This window comes from Lepidochelys kempii, chromosome 1, assembly GCF_965140265.1.
Source record: "Lepidochelys kempii isolate rLepKem1 chromosome 1, rLepKem1.hap2, whole genome shotgun sequence".
Lineage (NCBI taxonomy): Eukaryota > Metazoa > Chordata > Testudines > Cheloniidae > Lepidochelys > Lepidochelys kempii.
Genome location: NC_133256.1, coordinates 259,317,047 through 259,342,090, shown reverse-complemented (window position 1 = coordinate 259,342,090; position 25,044 = coordinate 259,317,047). Strand labels below are relative to the sequence as shown.

At 47.1% G+C, this 25,044-nt stretch overlaps 2 protein-coding genes across 2 annotated transcripts in view; one reads left to right on the top strand and one right to left on the bottom strand.

The window, feature by feature from the left end:
- Positions 1 to 22,771, bottom strand: part of XPNPEP3 (X-prolyl aminopeptidase 3) — a 28,495-nt gene extending 5,724 nt beyond the window's left edge. The window contains exons 1-8 of the mRNA XM_073327135.1: positions 22,265 to 22,771; positions 18,599 to 18,715; positions 14,976 to 15,383; positions 11,647 to 11,849; positions 11,023 to 11,085; positions 8,008 to 8,121; positions 4,168 to 4,253; positions 3,245 to 3,428 (exon numbers count right to left, since the gene is read on the bottom strand). Coding sequence (XP_073183236.1) covers positions 3,245 to 3,428; positions 4,168 to 4,253; positions 8,008 to 8,121; positions 11,023 to 11,085; positions 11,647 to 11,849; positions 14,976 to 15,383; positions 18,599 to 18,715; positions 22,265 to 22,325 — 1,236 coding nt within the window. The 5' untranslated portion in view covers positions 22,326 to 22,771. The remainder of the gene's footprint in view (positions 1 to 3,244; positions 3,429 to 4,167; positions 4,254 to 8,007; positions 8,122 to 11,022; positions 11,086 to 11,646; positions 11,850 to 14,975; positions 15,384 to 18,598; positions 18,716 to 22,264) is intronic.
- ST13 (ST13 Hsp70 interacting protein) overlaps positions 22,719 to 25,044 on the top strand; it is a 32,690-nt gene continuing 30,364 nt past the window's right edge. Inside the window, exon 1 of the mRNA XM_073327136.1 lies at positions 22,719 to 23,036. Within this exon, the coding sequence (XP_073183237.1) occupies positions 22,927 to 23,036 (110 nt within the window). The 5' untranslated portion in view covers positions 22,719 to 22,926. The remainder of the gene's footprint in view (positions 23,037 to 25,044) is intronic.

Below are 25,044 nucleotides of genomic sequence, written 5' to 3'. Positions count from 1 at the left end.
GCTCATGGGAACAAATGATGATCGCTGGCTTGAGCCAAGCCTAGAGCAGACAGCTTCCCGGCTGGATTCAATAGAGTAGCCAAATCTCTTCACTCCTGGCCTGCACACACCACATACTTCAGTCTTAGGCCCCCTCAAACAGCTCTGCCAATATAGTTCCGCTCTGACCTGCATCCCTTGAATACTCCAGGCCTGGACCACTCATCAACAGGGCCAGCAATTTGCAGCAAACCGTGCAGTGATTTTGTGATGTGGATAAAATGTTCTCGAAGGACTAGGCTTAGAATGCTGTACAGGTTTCACTTCATCCCTCCCTACAATGCTTAACCCCACTGCATTGGGTGACCATATTTACCTATGCTGAATACCGGACACCTGGTAAAATTACTCATATTCAAGCAAGTTCAATGGCTATCATTCAGAACTATGCAGTACAAATGTTCAAATTAACATCAAGCTGACTGAGCCCCCGTTAAAAAAAATTCTGCGTAATTGGATTCTTTTTATTTACCTTCTTATCTTTAAGGTTTTAGGGTTCACACAGGGAGGGGTGACACTCTTCCCCCACCCACCCCCCACTCCCACATAACTTCCTCATGTGGGGGGTGACCGACCAACCCCACCCTCCATGTCTGGCTGGGCCCCTGGGACTGACCTGCCTCTCCCGGTACCCGGCACCACATCTTCCCGAGGCAACAAGTGAGGGGGCACACAGGGTCACATACACTGCCTTCCCTAGATTTCTGCCAAGGCTCACAGCAGAACATGGCCAGCAGCAGCCTTTCGGCACTCTGCGGAAGGGAAGGGACAGGAGCTGCTCCCAGCCGCAGAGGATGATCCGGTCTGTGCCTTTGCAGAGCTCAACTCTTCCCCCAACCTGTCTGTGTCTGGAAGCAGCTTGTTCCTTCCTGCCCATACAGTGCAGAAAGGCAGTTAACACCTCCAGGCTGCTGCTGGCCACCAGCACCGACATGACCCAGCTGCCTCCTGTCCTCCCAACCCCGGCTATGGCGCAGGCAGGAAGTGGTTGAGCCCTAAGCATGCCTTGTGCACCAGGGCCCTGGGAACTTGACTGCAGGGGGTTCAGCAAACCTGGCCAGAGAGGTGGCTCAGCAGAGGAGGGTGCCATGGGGACGGAGCAGCCCCATGCTCCCTGGGGTCAGGAGCCAGGGTGGTGTGGGAGGAGGTGAGTGCAGAGGGTGCTATGCCCCTGCCCAAGGGGCTGCTGCGGAGCCTGCAGGTTCAGGGCATGAACAGGCTGGCAATCATTTCTCCCCCGCCCCCCCATTCCAGAGCTTAGCTGAGGGGCAGAGGCGCTTCCCATGCCAACACTGTGCAGGGCTTTGGCACATGCAGGGCTCAGCTCCTCCTGCCCAGCACCCCGGGCTGAGGAGAAGAAGCCTGGTGTTGGTGAGCTGAGTACTCTGACCAGGGGCTGGTTGTCTGCACAGCATTGGGAGCAGCAGGATGCGTCCCACCAGTGGGGATATGGAGGAGCAGCAGGTCATGGGGGGGTTGGGCAGAGGGGCAAAGCAGGGAGAGAACAGCAAGAGGGGGAGCACTTAAAGGGCTGATGGGTGATCAGAAGAGGTGACATGTAACCGGCCGCCGCCTGGCACCTGCCCGCACAAACCAGTCGTCGCAGTGCGCAGCCAGTGTTGGCTGGAAACGGGCCACGGCCCTGCTGGCTGAGAGCTGGCATGCAGCGGTGGTTGCGCTGATGGACCAACAGGGGGAGTGGCCTGCCCCACATGCTGCATCTTCACCTTGCCACCAGCTTTGCACACCCACCCCCATCAACAGCCACTAGATCACCCCACACTCACCGCTGATGGGTGGGCAGAGATCTGGCCAGCAGCAGGACCCACCAGTACTCTGGGGGGTAGGGGGAAGAAAGACAGAAAATACGGGACGATTTGCCCATTTTTAAGGAAAATCAGGACACCTGCAGGAAGACTTAAATACGGGACTGTCCCTTCAAAAACAGGACATCTGGTCACCCTTCCACTGCACCACCCTAATCTCCTCCCCCACCTAAGGATCTCATTGTAAGAAGGAAGGAAAACATCTAATCCCACCTCCTGTTCCCCACCCCATCCCCTTTACATTTCTTGAGAACTGCTGATGCAATCTGATCTGGCTGTGCTGCCACCTGCTGAGAGAAACAGGCATTGCCTCCCCTTGCTTCACATTTTTATTGGACATGTTCCTGTCAGGGCTGTAGCAACATGAGATAGTCATATACTGAAGTGAGCCCTGAACCCAGGTCGCCAGGGCTTGTGCATGGATTGCCATACAGATTGTCTTTCCTGCAAGGAGATAAGGACCAGATCTGGTCTGGGGATGGTTTGGGAGGAGTGGTAGATACGCTGGAGGGGAGGGATAGGATACAGAAGGACCTAGACAAATTGGAGGATTGGGCCAAAAGAAATCTGATGAGGTTCAATAAGGACAAGTGCAGGGTCCTGCACTTAGGATGGAAGAACCCAATGCACAGCTTCAGACTAGGGACCGAATGGCTAGGCAGCAGTTCTGCGGAAAAGAACCTAGGGGTGACAGTGGACGAGAAGCTGGATATGAGTCAGCAGTGTGCCCTTGTTGCCAAGAAGGCCAATGGCATTTTGGGATGTATAAGTAGGGGCATAGCGAGCAGATAGAGGGATGTGATCGTTCCCCTCTATTCGACATTGGTGAGGCCTCATCTGGAGTACTGTGTCCAGTTTTGGGCCCCACACTACAAGAAGGATGTGGATAAATTGGAGAGAGTCCAGCGAAGGGCAACAAAAATGATTAGGGGTCTGGAACACATGAGTTATGAGGAGAGGCTGAGGGAGCTGGGATTGTTTAGCCTGAAGAAGAGAAGAATGAGGGGGGATTTGATAGCTGCTTTCAACTACCTGAAAGGGGGTTCCAAAGAGGATGGCTCTAGACTGTTCTCAGTGGTAGCAGATGACAGAACGAGGAGTAATGGTCTCAAGTTGCAGTGGGGGAGGTTTAGATTGGATATTAGGAAAAACTTTTTCACTAAGAGGGTGGTGAAACACTGGAATGCGTTACCTAGGGAGGTGGTAGAATCTCCTTCCTTAGAGGTTTTTAAGGTCAGGCTTGACAAAGCCCTGGCTGGGATGATTTAACTGGGAATTGGTCCTGCTTCGAGCAGGGGGTTGGACTAGATGACCTTCTGGGGTCCCTTCCAACCCTGATATTCTATGATTCTATGCCAGGGTGAAGAGAATTAAAGTACCTTGAAGAGGTGGTTCTCAGTGGTGCTTTTCTTTAGGATCCCCAGCTCTTTCAGCTTCTGTCCCATAAGGCTCAGCATGAGGCTGTAGATATTCTCCAGGCTCACACCAGGAGAGCAGAGGCTCAGGCAGGACTTCTGGATCTCCAGGACAGCCTGGTACAGCTCTGCTTGGGGATCAGTGAACCTGAAAGCCAGGGGAAAGTGAAGGTGGTCACATCTCAAATGGGAAGTTCCCAGGTCAGGCGCAGTTCTGAGTCAGGCACAGCTCAGTGCTGAAGCACTGAGAAGAGAACATAGTGGCTGTCAATATGAAAGGACACACAAGGTACTAATGAGGTCACCTCCTTCCCTGCTGTGGAGAGTGGACCCTTGGTTGGAATCCTTGGCCTGAAGCCAAGCAAGGCAAAGCTGCAGTTTGAAGGGAAGTATGCGAGCAAAGAGACACTGGAACCAACCCAACCATCACAGGCACACTTAACGGAACCTTCCTGACCTGAGACAGGCAGCCACTCACACATGGACTAAACACCAGTTCCCTTACATCTCACTCACAGGCCCAGAGTCAGCCCCTGCACAAGGAAAGGCAAGACCCATCTCTGTAATCTTAGATTTGTCTTGGTAGATACACTAAGAGGGGGGAAATCAAAAAATAGTACTAACCATGTACATTCTTACAGTGACTGATAAGGAAAGGCTGAGGCATACAGGTCCTCACCCTGAATGTTTGTTTTATGTAATTTTGGTTACTCTGAGATACTCTAGTGATGCATGCACTGAAATACTTACATAGACAGACATCACGCGCACACACACACAAGCTTATGGCTAATCACAGATTAATGCATCTATGCCCACACTCAACCACAATCCTCACACTCTCTCAGAGGTAACGCATAGCACATTTCCATATGTGGGCATCTTACCTGCCATTGATGGGCCAGGTACGAGTGATGTCACTTACGTAGCAGGAAGACTCACACCCACCATCCAGTAAGACCATTTCTCCATCCTGGAGAAGAAGAAATATACCATGGCTCAGGGCAGCTGCTAATCTTCCTCTGTGAAAGGGGCTTCCTCTGAGAGGCTGACCCCTGGGACAAGGGGATTCTTTTCTGCAAAGATGGAGTGGAGACTGGACTCCTCTCACAGAATAGTATTCCAGTTCCACATGTTCAGAAAAGCAACTATGGCTGAATTGTTCAGTTACCCTGCTAGGTAGTCTTGAATGGTGCCAATACTTAGAAAGCCTGAGCTCTATTCCCCTGAACTATTCTGCACCCAAAGGAGCCATCTTTATTCAAACGGGCTGGCGTCTGTGATCATCACTTTATACCAGTCAGTCTCCAATAGAGAGATCTCTTTTAACAGGAATTCTGTGATAATAATCAGGATTGAAAGGGTTTTACAGAGAAGGAGATGAGAAAGTCCAGTGCCTCTTGTGCATGGGCTCCAGAGAGGAAAAGGGACAGTTGACGAGTTCTAGCCCAGGGAACCATCCTTGTTACAAGATATCAGGAGACTGAACAAGCATACTCCCCCTCGGACAGAGCAGCATTGTGGGACTGAAACTTTAAAACAATTTCTGTTATCTTCACTGCTCTCTCCTGGGACTGGGACTGCCCACAGCAGTGCAGAGATAGATTCTGAGATGCATCAGGTCATGGGAAGCCGAGACTTTAGGACACATTCACATCCACTTTACCTTCTATTCACTTTAGTCCAATTCAGCCGTATGGTTCCAGTGCCCATCAAATAGCTCTGTGTCTCCCACAGAAAGCAACCATGTGCAAGCCCAGGGTACAAGCATGGAGAAACTGCCATGCGCTACTTCCTTAAACAGGCTGCCAACCGAGCAAACAGTTCTGTAAAACCTTTGGGCCAAATTCTGTATTGACTTACACTAAGTGTCATCCCATTGGCATGGCATGGCATGGGCATTGGCATGGCAGCCAGCACAGAACGTGGCCTCCTGACCATTGATCTCAGAGTCAATGGGAGGGTGTAGTTCTCTGTGCACTAGGGGGAAATCCATGAAGCAGAATCTTAGCAGCTAAACACCAGGAACATCTATCAGTATAGGTTGACAAATATTATGAACATTTACATAAGTAGTTTGGATTCACTGCTAGTCTGACTTTCCATTTGGACTCCATTTTAAACCTCTTGTAAGAAACTGGCTTAATTATTTCAGTTCAATGTGGGATGATCCCCTGCTTGTTTTCTTGGGAATAATAAAATAAACTGAGTAAATGCTGGAGAATTTTTTGCTGAAGACACTCAAGATCAGGGTTTGACTATCTTATAAATGTCACTATCAAAGGGTGACACTGGCCCTTTAAGAAGGAAGAGGCCAGTGCACCAGTGACTCATCTGCTGCTTCCCAGTGGGGATTAAGAGAAGGCACCTTGGCCATATCAGTAGGGAGAAACTGAGAGGGTGGAAGAGTCAGTCAAGAAAAAAGGCAGGCAAGAGCTGCCTGGGAGTGAGAGCTTGATAGGTGAGAACAGCCAGAGATCAAGAGGTCCCTGGAGGAAACTGCAGGAGGCTCCTGGGGGAAGACTGGAGGCAGGGGAGCAGCAAGAAGGGTTTGCTGGCTGACCTCCGCAAGCTAGAGATTCAGGGTCACAGGGCTGAAGGCTGGAAAGCAGCGGAGGGAGTTGTCTGATGACTTCTAACCTGGAGAGAAGGAGAGGGCCAGAGACAACTGAAGGCTGGGAGCACTGGTGTGCTCACCAACAGATGTCTCCACAGTGAACAGCTGGAACTAGGGGGAGTCAGGGATGTTCCCCTGGTGAGGATGAACTCCTAGCAGAGAGGGTGTGAGGATTCCCGCTGGAAAGAGTGGGTGACTGTCCTGGCAAAAGGACAGGGGAGGATTAAAGAGCTTGGGATTTGAAGGATGATATACTGTGAGAAAGGGATGTCTTGGGACTTTTGTTTTGGACTATTTGCACTGTTTTTGTAACAAGCCAGCCCCAAGGAGGAGGAGTATGGGGTGAGAGATTCATGGCAGAGTTATTGGGGATTCTGAAGGAGGGGAAACTGAGGCAGATGCACCTGTTTGGCTGCTGGAGGATGCTCCAGGCAGGGCCACTGTCTGACAGTCTCACTATGTCAACATCCTGTCTTTGTATTCTACAGACTGAGACAGTGACGACACTACTTAATTATTCTGTGAAGTAACACCAAGACACTATGAAGAGAACCTAACAGTCTGAGATGATAGGATCTTTTAATGGGCACAATTTTCATTCTATGGGAAGGGAAGTTTCTCTGGAACAAGAGGTCATTGTGGAGTCTAACTTGGGAGCAGCCACCCACACTTTAACATTATCAGTGGCAATTTTTGAGTTAATCTGAATTGGTGGGAATGGCATGCTTTGTACGGGTGGTTGCCAAGGTGTTAACCGTGCTACCTGACACTGCCACCTCCTTCTTCCTCCATTGTAAGGGGGACCCTTCTCCAAAAATTTAGGTGAAATGGGGGATTTAATTCTAGAGTGACTCAATCACATTTCCGCACAGGAAAGGAAAGTCCTCTAGAAGGAAGTGTCACGACGAGTTAGGATTTTCCTGGGGGATGTCTTCCAAGCTAGACACAATATCATGTCAGCTGGCAAAAAGGTACATCTCAGAGGAAAAGCAGGACAAATGTTTTGCTAATGATTGTATCCTCATGATAATCAGTTCCTCATAAAACTAATAAAAATGCTTTGAACTGGCTTTATCAGAAACCATCCGAGTTATGCTCGCAAGCCTGACCTTGACCAGCAGTGTAACAATGGCAGCCTTTTTTAAACACAGTGACTGGTCTTATCATGGATGCATGCGTATGAGAAGAATATTTCAAGGACCCAACTAGCACTCTCTCTTCAACAAAAGATTAAGCCAGGAAGGAAGCTCACTCCTACATAAATGAGGAGGCAAGATAATAGGTTCTACTGAAATGTGAGTCCTAGATATAGTATAGTAACGTAGTAACCTCCTCCAGAGACTTGCACGAAGCTAAGATTGTTTTGTCAGAATTGCTGGAGAAGGACTCAATGGTTCGAAGTCCAGAAAACAAGGCAGACAGATTCACCAACAGCAAGTCAAAGAGACCCCAAATAATTTTGCCCTCCCTTCTCAACCACGCTAAATGGATTTAATTGGACTTTTCTGTCATAAAAAGAGCATAAATTTGCTGCTGCAGCTTACTGTGCACCAAAGTAAAGCAAGGCTGAAGAATTCAGGTGAGAGAGGAGGGGCCCTAGCATCCCTGTTACCACAACTTTGTCTTCAGTGTGACTGGTGCTATTCTCTCACTTTTACAATGTCAGAAACCCACCCAGCATTCTAGACTCCTGCACAAGCACTACAGAAATGCATGATACAGGAGCAGATTTGCAATCCGATGAGAGGTTTCAGAGTGGTAGCCATGTTAGTCTGTATCAGCAGAAACAACGAGGAGTCCTTGTGGCACCTTAGAGACTAACAAATTAGCTCAGCATCCTTTAGAAAATATGGAAATGGGTGCATTAAAAGACAGACAGTGAAAAGGTAAGGATGGATTTGAAGTTGGCCTTATTGCCAACAACTATATTATGTTCCCATCTCCCATTGCTGTGTAAATAATCATTCCACCCCATTCGTTTCAGCACTTCTTGCCACTACAGAGACAACGAGGGTACAGGTAGGCCTGGTGTAACCAGGGGTCAGGGGCTGGTAAATGGACACAGTATCAGTACACTGGAGTTTAAACACATGGAAGACATTTGATTTACCTTGATAAGCTGGTTGTTTTTTATATAGTGCAAGGTGTTCGACCTGTTGCCACCAGCAACCACAGGTGGGTAAGCCAAGATGTCAGCCCCTCGTGCCCGGCATTCAAATTCAAACTGGAACAATCAATTCAGAGAGAAGAAGCCCATTAGTTCTGGAACAGTAAGCAACTGTGCTGGGCAACCATAGCTCCTGCCCCTACTGCCATTCTCTCTGTCTGTGCAGAAGGCAGTAACCCAGAAGAAAATGAAACCGAAAACAGCATTTCCTGAATGAAAACAGCCCAAGAGTTCTACAGAACAGCAGAAGATGACGCAGAATGATCACTTTTCACAGAAGTGTCTGGAACCCAGTGTTTGGTCTCATAGAAGATCTATCTCTGTCCGAGTTCCTAAATGCTACACTAATGATGTTTTAATACATTTTTGTGGGGATTTGTGCATTTTTAAAGCATTGTTCTCACTTCCCATACAACTTAGCAAATTTTTGAAGTTCTTCTTTATCAAGCTTTAGGAGTGTTTTAATTCCGAAATACCAAAATTTTTAGATTTTGCTAACTTTTATGATCAATATCTATTTTTGTGACCCTGTCTCACTGCCTGATTAAAAGAGTGCCCTATCTTACGTCAGAGCAGAAGACATCAGCAGATTCAGACAGGTTATGCCCAACTATTTGTGCCACAGTCATGAAAGAAATCCCAACTCCTCACTTTCCTCCAATGCTGAAGTAGATAATAGAGTGAGGATGAATTTAGTTAATGTCCTCAGACATAAGAGCTAAACAAGTACAAAGTACCATTACCAAACATCTTTTAAAATTTGCCAAGTTGTGTGGGACAAAATGCCCCACAGTACCCACAATCTAAATGCTTTGGGTAGTGAATTGTATAGTACAGTTCTGGGTGGAGGGTGTTTTTTTAAATTGCATCTTAAATTAAATCAGCTTCTCTAGAAGTCTGCACTACTGATCAGCAGACAGACAGACCCCACTCAACTCAGACATCAAAGGCCACATCCTGCTTGTCTTGCTGAAAGAGGCAATCCTGCTAAAATCCCTAAAACTATTTGGATGAGAAAAGTAAGCAGGATTCAGTCCTCAATTTGTATTTTATAGGTATTTCTGAAAATGCTTCTGGGAAGCATTTGTTTCATGGAAAGGTCTAATTTTTTTGTATGTATGTTAGAGGGTTATTTCAGAGAAGATACTGTAATTCTGCATAGAACTGTGGCAGGCAGTTTGTAATTGTAATTATTTTGGGATGAATTTTGTACATATGTGGGAGGGCTAATAAACTAAACTGTAAAAAGATTTAAGATCACATCACTTGTTATTTGGGTATATTCTGGGTTCAAATGCTAGAGAAAAGGCATGACCAGTGGACAAACTGGATATTCACTACATCTTGCAATGGGTAGGGGGAAGGTAAATATTCAGAATCCCCCAGGACTGAATCTAGAGTAAAAGCAGAAGTTTGTGGAGGTTGGATCTTGGCACTGCTGGGTAGAATACATCCAATATTAATCTCTCCAGACACGCAAAGAGAGCTGTACAGGCATAGAAATTTAGTTCTTAGCCAAAACAACAATAGGAAGTACATCAGTGTGGAGAGCAATGAAATCCTAAATGGGAAAGCCTTATTCCTCACTGGAAAACTCACTGCTCTCTCCCTCCTTCTCCCACACATTTCTGGCTCTTCTCTGACCTTTCCCCCTTAGTGACACCCTATATTACAATTATTAGGATGCAGACTACATCTGACATTAATAGTTAACAATACTTCAAAGAACACTAATGCCTCGTCTCTGTACTATACTATACTAACCCCATTAGTAGTTCCACATAATTGACAAAAGTCAGGTGGCGGTGATCTATCACTTGCTTTTCATACCTTGCACAAGAAAGAGAGAATGGAAGAGCCTGTGGATCTTCACTAAAGCCTCAGACACAATCCCAGAATTCCTTATTCATCACCCCAACAATTTTCCACTTATGCTGACTTTCCTCCAGTCGCACATTACTTAGATGAAGTGTATTAGGACATTCTCCTTGTCATGCACACTCCCAATTCACCTATACCCACCTGTACTGTGAGTTCTCTTCTCTACAGCACACACCACAGGCTCTGGATTCAGCCCCCATTTTTTATTTTGTTTTGTTTCTTTTTTATTTTCTTCTCTCTTTCTCTCTGTCTTTTCTGTCTCCTTTACTTGTTTCTATTTCTTTATTCATTGCATCTTTTTGTCCTTTTCTCCCCTTATTGCTGCTTCCCTCACTACCACACTGACTAGCATCTCACCCCAACCCCCCAGGTGGGAAAGTCACACCCAGGAATATTCTCTGCTCTGCTACGATACTTATTACACTTTTAAAGGAATGGGATAGGCTGCTGTAGCTTCAACGACAATTTTTATTAAACGTATGAGAGGTTCTGAAAAATGCATGATCCAGTTTATAGAATGTGCGGCGCTTCCTTACAGAAGTATTTTTTTTAAAGCACCCTTTAGATTTGCAGTAAGCTTTCCAGAAGCTGCAGCCCCATTCATCTTGCTCTTCTGAAGCAAAGACACTGACACAGAGAGCCTTCTGAGACAGATGTGTAACCCACACTGGCAGTGTCAGTCGCTGTCTAGTGGTTAGTCCACATAAGAGGTTAAGAGTTTACTACAGCTATCAGCTTAGGGAGTTACTCCTTTAGCTCAATGGGTAAAAAAAATCCAGCTTTTAGTATCAAAGGTCCTGGGTTGAAAGCCTGCTGATGGCCCATGCTACACTTCAAAATGTTCTGCTGCCATAATTCAAGTGTAGGCTTGACAGAGCTGCAGCTGTTGGGGAAGGTCTTAGGCATGTCAAAGGAACCAGAAAAGTTGGGTGAGAAGGGGCTTGGGTTCCACTCACAGCTCTGTCCCCTTATCAGCCATAGGCAGCTCTCAGATCCTTTTACTCTTCCTGGAGAAATAAACAATACACAGCCCTCTCTACCTCCGCAGAACCATCCACAGTCCAACAAGATACTGACCTTAGCGTACAGAAATGCTTCATCCACTGGGGATTTGCTGGCAAACATTGTCTCTATAAAAGCCTGTCAAACAACAATATAGACCTTTCATTAGCATGGGATTTGAAGCTGAGGGAAGAGTCTCCTTTGACTTCACTTTCCTTGACAAAAATATTCAAGGTTGTGAAGGATGTGAAGGAAACTGCACCATCCCTCTTTCTCACCCTGGTCTGTAATACAAGAACCAGAGAAAAGTAGCAAAAGAAGGGGAAAGAATGGCATGAGGAAGCAGGGGAGAGGGCGGGAGCACAAAAAAAATCCTTTTTTTTTTTTTTTTAAAAGGACATCAGATATGTAACAACTCCTTGGTTGTCTTGACTGAAATTATGTCAAGGTTGAGCACTCTAGCAGTTCAAGCAGCAGGCCTCATACTCTTTGTGATATGGGGGAGGGAAGTAGAGTATGGTTAACTGAGAGAGGTCAAGAAATTGTGCCTCCATGAAGGGAGATCAGGCAAGACTAAAGTTACCACTCCAGCCTAGCTGAATTCAACCCAGTTTCCTTTTATATGAGTGTACCAGTCCATGCTACCCCACACTCAAGAAATGACTGCCTTTGTTTCCTTGATGGGTTCACATCCCATACCTCTGATGTCACCCTTCCGGCAACTTTCATCCTCTCGATCTCTGCAAGGGATTTGATCAGCCGGAGTTGTTGCACTAGATGATGAATAGATCGGATGCGGTTTTTGCTCCCAGCTTTGATCTCGGCCAGAGGCTGCAGGTAGTCAGAGTGGAGCTGTGTGTGCACTGGCTTTGCAGAATCATACCAAACCATGTTCGATTCACCTGAGACACACAAAACAAAACAGACACAGACTAAGATTAAAGATGTTTTGTGATCACTGTATTAGTGAACTCCGCCTAGACTAGAAAAAGTTGAAGATGTGACATGTCATCTGAAAGGTAATTTCCCCTAGATTTGTAATATGGCCTCATACCTGACATGTGACCTCAGTGTAACATGATATTAATGATCTCCTTATATCTTAGCAGGTTAGTAATATGCAAGTAAACAAGTCTATCTGGTTTTTGTAAATTTAATAATAGTTTATGAAATTAAAAGAATACTCAGTAAGTAAATATCCATTTCTATAAATATTTGTTATTTTCCCCACATACATTTCCTCTTCAGAGCGAAAGCTGCACTAGTCGGATAAAGTAAAGTGGGGGAAAATGTTTCATGACAAAAACATAACCTTGCAAGATTGCATAATGAGAATTTAGATTCCTGAGCTTAGATGCCCTGTTTGATCCCAAAGAACCCATAAGACAAAACCACCTCTTGTTCATGACCACCTGGGGCAGGGGTCAATAGCAATTATGTTTTGGGGTGGATTGTTTGGAAATGCCGTGTCTCTGGCCTTCAGCTGAAGTGAAGTTCTTCAGGAAGAATGTAATTATCCACATTGAAATCTGCCTAGAATATTGGGATCAGCAGCACTCCATTCTTGAAATGGGATTTTTTTAAATGACAGTGAGAAGTCCGGACCTCACATTTTCATCTCTGCATGTCCAACAATTCAGCAACCCCCTTTGGCCTGCTAAATCCAGGGTTGTGAGTTCAATCCTTGAGGGGGCCACTTAGGGATCTGTGGCAAAAATTGGGGATTGGTCCTGCTTTGAGCAGGGGGTTGGACTAGATGACCTCCTGAGGTCCCTTCCAACCCTGATATTCTATGATATTCTATGATTAATTCCAAAAAAGTACTTGTCACTTTAAAGTATGTTTTCTGTTAATAATGTAGAATAATAAATAGTTTTTAAAAGTTCATCCTTAATAGAGCTAGCAATTATGGATAATGAAACCATCCAGTTACACTAGACAGGATAAAAAAAATACAAGAGAGATAAACTCTTGTGCTTTGGGGCACAAGGGAGGCCTACAACAAATTTTCCCTCTGTGCAGTTTATTCTATGATAATCCACTATCGGGCATATTGCACCTCCCTTTGCAGCATCTGGTATTGGCCACTGTCAATGGACCAGATGGACAACTAGTCTGCCTCCTGGGTTCCATTTTTCTTCTCTTGTTTTTTTCAGGTTTTTTTAAACATGTTATATACAGAGAAAAAAAAAGAGGAGAGGTTAAGATGGGGTGGAACACCCCTTACCTTCATCAGAACATTTCTGTAGAGACCCCAGAAGACACTAACAAAAACCATTTGCTTAACAGAGATAGTCATCTCTGCGGCCCCCCTCAACATGCTATAAAAACTCCAGGGCCCACCAGGGAGGATTTGGGGCTCCAGGCAAGGGGTAGGACCCTTGGGTGTAGACATAATTTGACTTCAAGGGGCAAGAGCCGGTGGGGCTTGGGCCATCTCCGCATAGCAGGGTTCAGGGAGAAAGTGCCACCTCCACTCCCTGACTCACCTCACCAGGCCACCCACCTGTCTCGGACGTAGAGGGGATGCAACCAAAAAAATATAACTCAAATGGGGAACTCAGTTCAAAGTTTGAAAACCACTCAGGGTTCAGGCAGGTGGTAGCTAGGGTCTATTTGCAGGCAGGGGGCAGCTCAGAGTCCAGGCAGGGGCAGCCAGGGGCTGTGTGCGGGCAGGGGGTAGCTCAGGTTGCAGGGAGAGGAGTAGCTAGGGACTGTGTGCAGGCAGGGGGTAGCTCAGGGTGCAGGCAGAGGCTAGTTGGGCGGCTCTTACCAGCTGCATGAGCAGTCAAAGGGGGCTGGGAGCTGAGGAGAAGCTGCAACCCCAGGAACCAGCAGCAGATGGGGAAATGCCACAGCTGACCATTCCATACCATCACCAGTCACAGAAGCAGCTGTCCCACACTGCCTGGCTCTGGCTTCCTGCCTACTACCTGGTCAGAGGGCAGGGCCTGAGGAGGGCTGGGGTAGAGGAAGTGTGTGGGGGGGAGCTGCCCCCAGGACTGCCCCACTCTGGGTAAGGCATTGCAGTTTGGGAGGGCAACAACCTTGTGCTGTCCCAACTCTTCTCATGGACACAGGGCTTCAGCCCCGCTGCTCCCAACTTCAGCTGGGGTGGGGAGGGGGAGCTTGGGGCTTCAGCCCCGGGGTGGGACTCCCAGCTTCAGCCCCACCATTCCTGGCTTCAGGCCCCGGGCGGGAGAGAGGCGGGGATCGGGGGCACTGGGTTTCAGCCATGGGGCCCTGTGGTCCCCCTGAAAGGGCTCACAGTCTGCCAGGGGACCGCAGAATCCCAGTTGAAAACAGATGCTCTAACAAAGGTGGAGCAAAAGTACTTAATATATTTGGGCACATTTTGGGGAGGTTAAGACAGGAGGTTGTCTAACAAGAGTGATCTTTTTTATAAGCTTCACTGTGTAACAGAATCTGGTATAACGCAGCAAATATACCACACAATCCAAGAAATGAAGAATTGTGAAGATGGGTTTGTGTATCACCACATATGGTTTTTAAAGTGAATTTAATGCAGGTGAAGATGCTGGGCTGAGAGCCATTAGACATTGGAGTCCTCTAGTAAAAGATCAATACAGTATGGGCAGCAGCAGCGCAAGCTTCCCACAGGCAATATCTGTGGTACTGTACTGCCCCGGTAACATGGAAGGGCCACATTTAGGGGAGAGGAGGAAGGTCAGTCTCTGTGGCCCAATGAATACTTAATTTCTCTTGACACTGACAACAAAGGACCAATTAGTACCACTTGTGTGTTCAGTGATATCAATTCAGTAGTATCTGGATACAGACCTCTAATCCACAAGCCATTAAAGAGCCACAGACAGGTTTTTTTCTATCACGACCAAACTGGGGACAGATTACAATCCATAGCTTAGATGTGAAAAATCTCTTTCCATTCCCAGTGTTATGTGCCTCCCAATACAGGGTCTGGTTGGAACCAGTGACAGAGAACGCTTCCCAATCTTGGGTCATCCAGTCCCTTTAACCTGGGTTCCATCTCATCTCGTTTCCATTACCTTTCAGTTTGGTTACAAGGTGTCTAATCTCCTCTATGGGGTAAGCTTCATCCACTCCTGTCAAAGCTACTGCCCCATCTGTGCCTGACCGTGGCCCATCCCACAGCTCTCGGCTTGGATCTCGCCGTGGTACAAAGAGCATGGCCTTGTGGGATGGCAGTGTCTTGCCAGGCAAACTCTGCAGCACCAGGATGCTGTCAGGTTCCTGGAACCCACACAGGTACAGGAAGTTGGTGTCCTGGTGGAAGGTGTATGGGATGTCGTTGCTCATGTAGTAGGTGGGGTTGGATAGCAGAATCACTGTGTGGTCCACCCCACCCCACTCTTGCGCCTCTTTCTTGATCAAAGTCATCAGCTTGTGTCGGCGTAGAGCATATTCCACCTGTGACAATCCCGGTGTTACCTCCCCTATGAATGAAAAACAAAATGGATGAAGTAACATTCTCATCTCATAATCACTTTCTCCCCATCCTACTCAGGGCTCTCCTTAAAACTCCATGCTAGCTCGCTAACCTCATATCCCCCCATTCCACGGCTCTCCCACTCCCCTGATCTTTCAGAGCTCAGAATCCACTTTCCTCTGCTCTCCATCCTGCCTCTTTGACCTCGGATATCCACATCCTTGGTTCACTCTGTTCCTACACTGTGCAGGGAAAAAGACTCTTTTTTAAACCAATTAACTTTTCTGCTTTAAACTTCTGGGCAAAGATTTTGATCAAGCAGCCTTAGACAAAAACCCAAAGCATTCTGGGAGCAAACTAAAGCCAGACAACAACTACTGGGCGGGGGAGGGGGAAAAGTGGTGGCAAAGCAAACTAAACTTTAACTCTGCTGGAAACCATCAGCTTTTATGGCATCTGGACATTGAACAGAAGACTGTGGTGCTAAGTCTAGTGTTAATTTCAGCAGATAAGGTTGTATTTGGACAGACATTCTGGTGCCATGTCAAGTCATATATGAGTTAATTCTAAAGTGTAAAAGGCAAAGTCAGTTTTACAGGTACCACATGAGATCAGAGACTGAGAGATTGTCCTTGAATATTTAACCAATCAAGGGGCTCAATTTAGAAACAAGCCAAACCTTCCAGGATGATGTCAGACTATTTGATTGAGCAAAGAAAACTCCTCCATAAAAGACCTAATTTCTCCCAATGATTAATAAGGTGGGATCTTTTGAACATGAAAAAGGAGCTACACTTCCAATGATACCAAGGATACAAATTCGCTCTCGGGACCTCACATTTTACCAACCTTCACTAGCAAAGAATAAGAAGTACAGAGAACAAGAGATTGTCACTGAAACCAGAGGGAGGACACAAGAACAGCCTAAGTATTTTAAAAATACTGGAGACTAGTTTAACTATGATTTAAACCAAAGGTGGGCAAACTACAGCCTGCAGGCCACATCTAGCCCACGGGACTCTCCTGCCCAGCCCCTGAGCTCCTGGCCTGGTAGGCTCACCCCAGGCCCCTCCCCTGCTGTTCCCCCTCCTCCGCAGCCTCAGCTCGTTGCCGACGCAATGCTCTGGGCAGCCGGGCAGCACAGTTGCAGAGCCACGGCCTGACCCGGTGCTCTGGGTGGTGCAGCCATAGCGCTGCCAGCTACCGATACTCCAGGCAGCGCGGTAAGGGGGCAGGGAGGGATGGATAGAGAACAGAGAAGTTGGAGGTGGGTGGAGGGGGTAATCAGGGGGCAGGGGTGTGGATAGCAGTCGGGGCAGTCAGAAGGCGGGGAACAGGGGAGTTGGATAAGGCAGGGGTCCCAGGGGAGCAGTCGGGGGGGGGTTGGATTGGGTGGCAGGGGGCAGTCAGGGGTGGGGGGGTCCGGAGGTGGTCAGGGGACAGGGAGCAGGGGGGTGGATAGGGCAGGAGTCCCTGGGGAGCCAGCAGGGGGCGAGAAGTGGGGGGGGGTCAGATAGGAGCTGGGGGCCGGGCCATGCCTAGCTGTTGGGGAGACATAGCCTCTCTTAACTGGCCCTCCATACAATTTTGGAAACCCGATGTGGCCCTCAGGCCAAAAAGTTTACCCGCCCCTGATTTAAACTAAAATTATTCAGGTCTTAAAGGGTATTTTGGTTAATGTCCTTCCTATTTTGAGATATATATATTTTTCATATTCTAATGTCTATTTTTATAATTCTTTTCCTATTTGCTATACTATACTGATCTATATTATAATGACTCAATGATTAAAACTGCAACTCATTTTGAGGTATAAGCTCACTCCTCAGCCTCCTTCAACAACGGCTTTCTAAAAAAAATTTGTATTTGTGGTTTCTAAGAATTTGGGGGAACTTATTTTTCTGAGGAAAGGGACTTTGAAAAATTAGTGTTTCACTTTCATTAAATTCTAACTTTAAAAAAAAATAAAAACATATCTTAAAACCTGTTTGGTCTAAGAAACTTCATATTAGTTTTATTCTATAGCCCTAGAAGAGGCAAAGGGCACAAATCTATTTCTTTTATGGTCAGATACTGAATTCTGGAGTTATCCACTATGGAATTTTGAAATTCTGAATGCTCCATCTCATTCCAGTGGGCTTCATATATGTCACTGCAGGTCTGGTGACATTTAAAAGTTGTTTGTAGTGGCTGGTGTAATTTGGGAGTTCCACTAGCATTATGGCTGTGCCAACGGAGTTTGTAAACTCTTTTAGCCTTAACTATTCATTTTTAGGCTTTCAGAATGACTGCAAATTTTCATTTATTATTTTAAATAAATCAATACCCATTTACAATCCTAGCTGTTTTAATAAGTTTTATGAATTCTTAACTATTCGATAAATTTATTTTTCCCCAATACCAGCCTTGATTATGTGGAACTGTTAACCAATAACAGAATTCTTAGCTTTATTCATAATCTCTTTTCTAGACTGTATGTAATAAATTAAAAATATATTTTTACTCTTATAAATCTGCTTAATGCCTTACTTCTTTGACTTACTCACTTTCACTGATTTCCAGCCCACCTTTCTGATCTCACAATGGTGCACTAACTTAATCTGCTCTCCTGTTCCCTACTGTACCTCTCTAATTTTAGAGTCACCTATGCCGGTGTCTTCCTTTCTTCCTTCTACACACCCCTCCATAATTGAGGGAAGAGGAGGGAAGTGCTCTTTAAATGTGTGCTGCTCTGTTTAATCTGGAATTCTGCTTCCCAACCCCTTCTACTGAGACATATCCCCTCTTTAAATCTCACTTCTTAAAACCTTCTTTTTCTCTCCGATTCACAGAGTATTGTCTATGAAACATTTTTGTGATACAGAGTGTGCAAAGGACTCTAAAAATGAATTAGATTATATTGGCAGGGTAGCCAGCTAAGGAAGTGCCACTGACAGAAATGGTCTATAGTACTTTGTCTGTGGCAAGAGGAAGATTGCATCAGGAAGGAAAATAAATCTGGAATTTGTGAATCTAGTGATTAGGGTATAGCCTCTCTTTGGAATCAGATGCTGTCTCAGAACAGAGAATTCCACAAGGAATAAAATTACTGGAATAAAGTAAATATAAATGATAGTGCCAAGCTACAGACCCTTTTATATGATGTGGGCAACTAAGGTACTTTCTCAGAGAAACATACGAGGGGTGCCACTGGTTAACTACCAACGGCTCAGGAGCCCTTACCTGGTTTGAGAAGGTGTGGATGTGTGAAGGAGCTGGGCTGTCCCAGGTACCTGTTTGGAATCTTCCTCTGCTGGGCAGGCTGGATGGATAATCTCCGAAAGAAACAGGACTTGCATCCTAAAGCAAAAGAATTGCACAGTTTGAAGATGAAAGACCTTTCCAAGTATCATACAGCAAATTTACATACCCTCTAAAGATCTGACTCTTAGCACCGTTCATCCCACTTTTCTTGCAATGATAACTCTCCTTAACTTTTCAACTTGTTGCTTGCATAGTTGACTATAAAACTATTAAAATACAAACTCAAATAATGATTTGCAGATGAAATAAATATAGCAGTTATAACCATGGACTAAGATGAATAAATTACATAAAGTTAAGGTACATTGGCATTGACAAACCAGTGACTGCATGCTTGAAAGAGGAGAGTTGTGCTGGTTTGTGTGTGATTAATCTCCTCTATCTGTGTACAATGCCATGTAGGGAAAATGAAATGTTTAATTTACCCACAAAAAAAGATTGCACTAGCGCCAACACGGTCAACCAACCTCCCCCACCCCCACCATCCTCCCAATATACTTTGATCATGTACTCAAAGGCCCACCTTATGGGGGAAAAGGGTAGTTAGTTTTTATGGCCTTTGCAATCAATCTTTGTACGAAGACTGCCAACGAAAGGGCAGCGAGTGTCATTGTGACATTTGTTGTGATAGACGTATTCATATGGAGGCTGCCTCAGAGTCTCCTCTTAGTACTTAACTAAGTTATTTACTATCATCCTAAACTGAATTGGAACTAGTCATTCAGAAGTGAAAGTCTCCATAGCCTATCCCAATCCCAAGAGCCCAGACAATTACAATAAGAACTAGCAGTGTGTAGAGAGGTTGGGGAACTGCATAGGAAGAGAGAAACAAGAACATGATAATTTTAATATCACTGAATATCCCTTATCTATTTATCCTCAAAACAACTTTCTAGATTTGGATTTTTAATTATTATTTTAGCAAGTCTGTATCACAGTCCTTCACTACTGGATAACTGCTGTGGTGCCTGGCTACAGGACTGCCAAATGCTAGTTGGGACTTAACTAAATAATTGAGTTCCCCAGTCACAGCCACCTCCTGCACTCAGCAACTAGACCCTCTGACCTTAATTCTCCTTTACATCACTCAGGCTTGAGCTACACCACAGAGTCGAAGCAAGGCATTTTACGTCGACCTAATTATGTCAGTGTCTACACTACACCCTTGCTCCTGCTGACACAAGTGCCCTACTACACAGACATCATAACTCCACCTCCACAAGAGACGTAGGGCTTAGTTAGTGTCTACACAGACACTGCAGGTTACTTATATCGACTGTTAGCTGTCATTATTGTCAATTTTACCACTCCATGGAACAGTGAAATTGACAAGAAAGCTGGGCTGTCACCATGGGGTATGTGGGAGCTCCAGCTAGAGGCCAGTTGCCGCCCAGTCTCCCCACTCACTGCCAGATTGCATCCACCCTGCTTCTGATGGCCCGCCCAGTGGCTCCCTGTAGAGAGCCTGGGAGCCACCTGGACTCCAGGTGCAGAGCTCCCAGCCAGGAGCAGCCAGAATCCTGGCAGCAGGGAGCTGAGGGCCCAGGGTGAGCAGGAGCTGAGAGCTGGGGCGGGGAGGCTCCTAGCAGGGAGCTGCCTGAGGAGCTGAGAGCCCAGGCTCTCAGCCCCCCACACTACCCCTCTTAAGTCAGGGAAGTACTTCTGGTGGGGATGCACACTACTGAGAGAAGGAAGGTAGTGTGGACATGAACCACTGCAGTAATCATAGAATCATAGAATATCAGGGTTGGAAGGGACCCCAGAAGGTCATCTAGTCCAACCCCCTGCTCAAAGCAGGACCAATTCCCAGTTAAATCATCCCAGCCAGGGCTTTGTCAAGCCTGACCTTAAAAACCTCTAAGGAAGGAGATTCTACCACCTCCCTAGGTAACGCATTCCAGTGTTTCACCACCCTCTTAGTGAAAAAGTTTTTCCTAATATCCAATCTAAACCTCCCCCACTGAGGTAATGACTTGTGGTTGTAAGTTGATTTAACATAGGTGGATGTAAGTTTCTAGTGTAGACATGCCCTCATGCAGTGCCCATTATAAGGTCCTTTTATACTGCTAGGGTAGTATAAAGAATCCTGGTTATGGCCTGGTCTACACTTAAAATTTAGGTTCACAAAACTACGGCGCTCAAGGGTCTGAAAAATCCAGACCAAGCACCATAGCTATGCTGACCGAATCCCTCATGTAGATGCAGCTAAGTCAACAGAAGAATGCTTCCATCAACCTAGCTACTACTGCTTGCGGGGGGGGTGGGGTGGGGGACATGTGTTTCCTACAGCAGTGAATTAACACCTTCCCTCACTGTAGGCTGTGTCTACACCATAGGGTTATGCTATTGTAGCTACGCCACTATACACCCCACAGTATAGATGTGGTCTATATCTACACTACAGATTCTACGTCAACATAGCTATGCTGGAATAGCCCCCTAGAGCAGTACTGAGTCGCGGAATATAAGGCGCTGGGTTGCGGTGGCTCTGGTCAGTACCGGTGACTGGGCCATTAAGAGTCCCGTCAGCGGTGCTGCCTGACTAAGGCAGGCTAGTCCCTACCTGTTCTGACACTGTGCTGCGCCCCGGAAGAAAAGCTTTTGTTTTTTCGATTGGACTAATTCCTCCAGTCTTTGGAAACTAAATACTGCTTCATGGTGCAAGTGGGAGTATCAGGAAGCAAAGCTAACTAGTCTTTCTTCATTCTCCAAGCTAAGAACAAAGGCCCAGATCCTCAAAGGTTTCAATGGGAGTTAGGCCTCTAAGTACCTTTGAGGATCTGGACCTATATGTACATAAATATAAAGTATAAAGGGGGGACACAAAAATTTGACTTTTAAAATCTTTCAGTTTTACTAATTTAAGATTCTTTCCTTATCTATACATTTATCATTTCCTTATCTATACATTTTTCAAAAATATGATTCTTGGTCTGCCAGCAACCTGTTAGTGCTTGTAAAGTGCTTTGACCCTTTTATGCGTGTGCTGTATAAGTAAGGCCTGGATCCTTCAAGGAGCTATGTGCAACTGCAGGAGTATGCCAAAAACTGATACTTGGTTTTAACCGTCTTCTAAAATGGGAAGTAAAATACATTTTTAAACAGCTTTCAGCCACACTTTGTTTTGTATTGCAGTGGATATCCTACCTTTACAAACCTTGAAATTTTCAACTTTGAAAGCAGAAGTGAGGTACCTGTATTTTCCTTAACATCAATTTTACCAATAAAAAGAAAACAAATATTTGACTCACATTATTAGTAACAAAAAGGGAATTAACATGTGCGTTAATGACATCTTGAACATCTGGTAAATGCATCTGGTGATTATTATTTCTAATTCCCCCCCCCCCGCGGTCTATTTTACACTTTACCATGACAATCAAATTAGTTGAACTGGGTTATTAAAGATACAGTGGAAAGGCCAAACAGTCTCTGGGTCCTTAAATGCATGGAGGAAAAAAGGTGGCGGCAGTGGGAAGACAGACACGGGCTATCGAGCGACGAAGCGGGCACCTCGCAGCAGTGAGTGCCAGGCCCCCAGGAGGGGGGAGAGATTCGCCATTAGGAGGAATTAAAGTCTCTGACCTGATAAGCTGCACAAGCCCCTCACGGCCGGGATAAGCCTCTGAACTGGGAGCCACGGCATGGCTGCGCCCCGCGCCGGGACCGCGCTACTGCAGGATGCCTGGTTCTGTACGGAAACCAGCGCCCCACATCTTCTGCGCTACTGCGGCTGCCATCCCCACCCCCACACGTGGCAGCGCTCCCAGCCGCCTCGGATAGACCGCTCACACATTGCGGGGCCTTCTGAGCCGACGACCCTGGATGATTACATCATCTACAAGCGCCCATTCCCCTGCGTGTTCCAAGCCTTAGGTGGCCACACAAACCGCCGCCGGTCTATAAAGAAGGTGCCTCAGGCGATTGCTAGCGGCTACCCGGCCAACACCGAGCAGGGTCTTGCGTGAATCGAGGAGGCGGCTGATGACGTAACAGAGGGGGAAGGGGGGGTTGTCGGACGGGCGCGTGGAGGCAGGGCATGTAACGGACAGTCACACGTTCGCCTTCTAGAAGGTTCCGGCAGCCGCGTCGCGGAGGGGCCGAGAGGCGGGGCTTCGGCGGGGGCGGGGGGCCGCGGACCCTGGAGGCGGAGCCGCGGGACGCAGTAGCAGGGGCCGGGAGGCGGAGCTGCGCGGGGAGCCGGGGCTGGGCAGTTCCAGCGCGGCGCTGCGTGGGCCCGGCCGGCCATGGATCCGCGGAAGGTGAGCGAGCTGCGGGCCTTTGTGAAGCTCTGCAAGGAGAGCCCGGGCCTGCTGCACAGCGAGGAGCTGCGCTTCCTGCGCGAGTGGGTGGAGAGGTGAGTCGGCGCCGCGTGCCGGGCGGGGCGCCGCGGGGCCAGGGCGCGGCCTCTTCCGCGCTGTAACGGGGCGCGGCGCGTGGCGGGAAGGCGAGCAGCCCTGGCCGTGTCTGGCCCCCCCCCCTCCCTCCCTCCAGCCACGGGGCGCTCGGCTTAGGGTCTAACCCGGGCTGTGGGATGACCCATGCCTTGCCCCGCGTAGCTGCAGCAGTTGTCCGTCTGGCTCAAAAAATCTGCCCACGGTGTAACTGGCTAGTTCAGCGCTACAAGAGTAACTAGCAGCAAGGGGCATCCACCGTATAGCACATGTTAAAACTCCTTCAAACCCCAGCTCCTACGGCCAGAACTTTACCTGTCCTCCACCATCCAAACCGGTCCACTTCCTGGTTCAGAAAGCCCAAGTGGTCCGACTTTACAGTCCCAAAAGTGTGTGTGGTGGTTTACAATACAAAGTGCTCCCAGTACCCCTTGCAAGAGGCAGATTTATTCCTTTGCAACCATCAATCTAGGTTCCACATAGTAAGGTACGTGCAGTATGTGTGCACTGTAGATCTGGCTGGAAATAAAATGGATCTGAGACAGGTGCATCTCACAATGAAAATACAAGTGCTGATTGTTTGGAAACAGAAGACAAGAAATATAAGGTCTACCAAAGTCTAGTGACTTTTGCCATACAAAGAAATCTATCTATGGAACGCACCCATTTGGTTCCAACAGCTAGTTCCCTCTTGATGCTACAGAAGAACTTGGGAAGAAGAAAATAAGTCATTGCTGATATTTTCCTCAGAGAGGGAAGAAAGAATTATTGATTTGAAATCTGTCAGTAAGTAAAAAAGACACAGTTTTAAAAAGCACACTCTTTTCTGATAATATTTTGCCCACTATTTTTACAGGTAACATCTAAGATAACATGTAGAAGACTAAATGAAAAACATTTTTTTAGTATACTACTTACATTTTACAGCATTTCACATATTTTGAGCAAATTAACCAGTCTTTGAAAATGTTTCTAACACATTTCCTTTTTTCATTAAGCATTGTAGTGGCATTAAAATGTTGTAAAAAGCATTAGATGGATGCACGTGGATCTTAATTTTTTGGTGTGGTCCATGTTGGTGCTGTAATTATTCGAGCTATTTAGAACTCAACTAATGGCTTTGTTTCACGGATTGTGCAGAAGAGCAAGCAAGCGTCCCTGTGGGCTGTAGGCACATGCAGTGTAGCCTCAACTAGTCATTAGTGTTGCTCACATTTGCTGAACTGTTGGCTGTTAAGGGAGTTATGGTGAAATCTCTCTGGGTTGTGCTTAAAGAAATGCTTAGAAGAGAAGTTGAACCTGAAGTCTGAAAGCCGGTTAGAAGGTACTGTTGCCATATGCACTGCATTCCCACCTCAACATAAAATGAGCAAAGTAGTTGCACCCAAGGGTATATGCACAAAGAGGGTGCTGTGTACTGGCCCACCCTGGCGCTCCACTTGGCCGTTGCCAAGTGGCCGCAGTGCTGGTTCCTCTCCGCCCAGCCCCTCCCCGCCTGCTCCTCTCAGCTGGTGGGCCAAGGGCTGCCTTCTCCCTGCCCCCTCTCCCCCTGGCTCCTCTGGCCATGAGCTGAGGGCTTCTGCCAGTGACCAGGGAAGGGGAGCCCTTAGCCGCTGCTGCCCTGCTCCAGCCCCAGCTTCTCCCCCAGAGGCTTGTACCACTTGGTGGGGAGGGGCTCAGCAGCAGGCCCCGGGGGTTTCTGGCTGCTGTGCGCTGCAGACAGCTGGGCTCGCCAAATGGCGCAGTTCCTGCCTCCTCCCTGGGTTGTCAGGCCCCTGCTAGCCCTGGGGCAGCACTGGTGGGAGGGTGCTGTGCATGCAGCTCTCCCCACCCTGTGCGTCTGTCCCATCCTTGCCATTATTCGAATGCGGAGGCTGGGGAGTGTGGGGGTTCCAAATCATGCTGGGTAGGAGGCAGCACCGGCACCCAATGGACAGATAACCCAACCAGTGGGTGCTGCTTCTCCAGGTG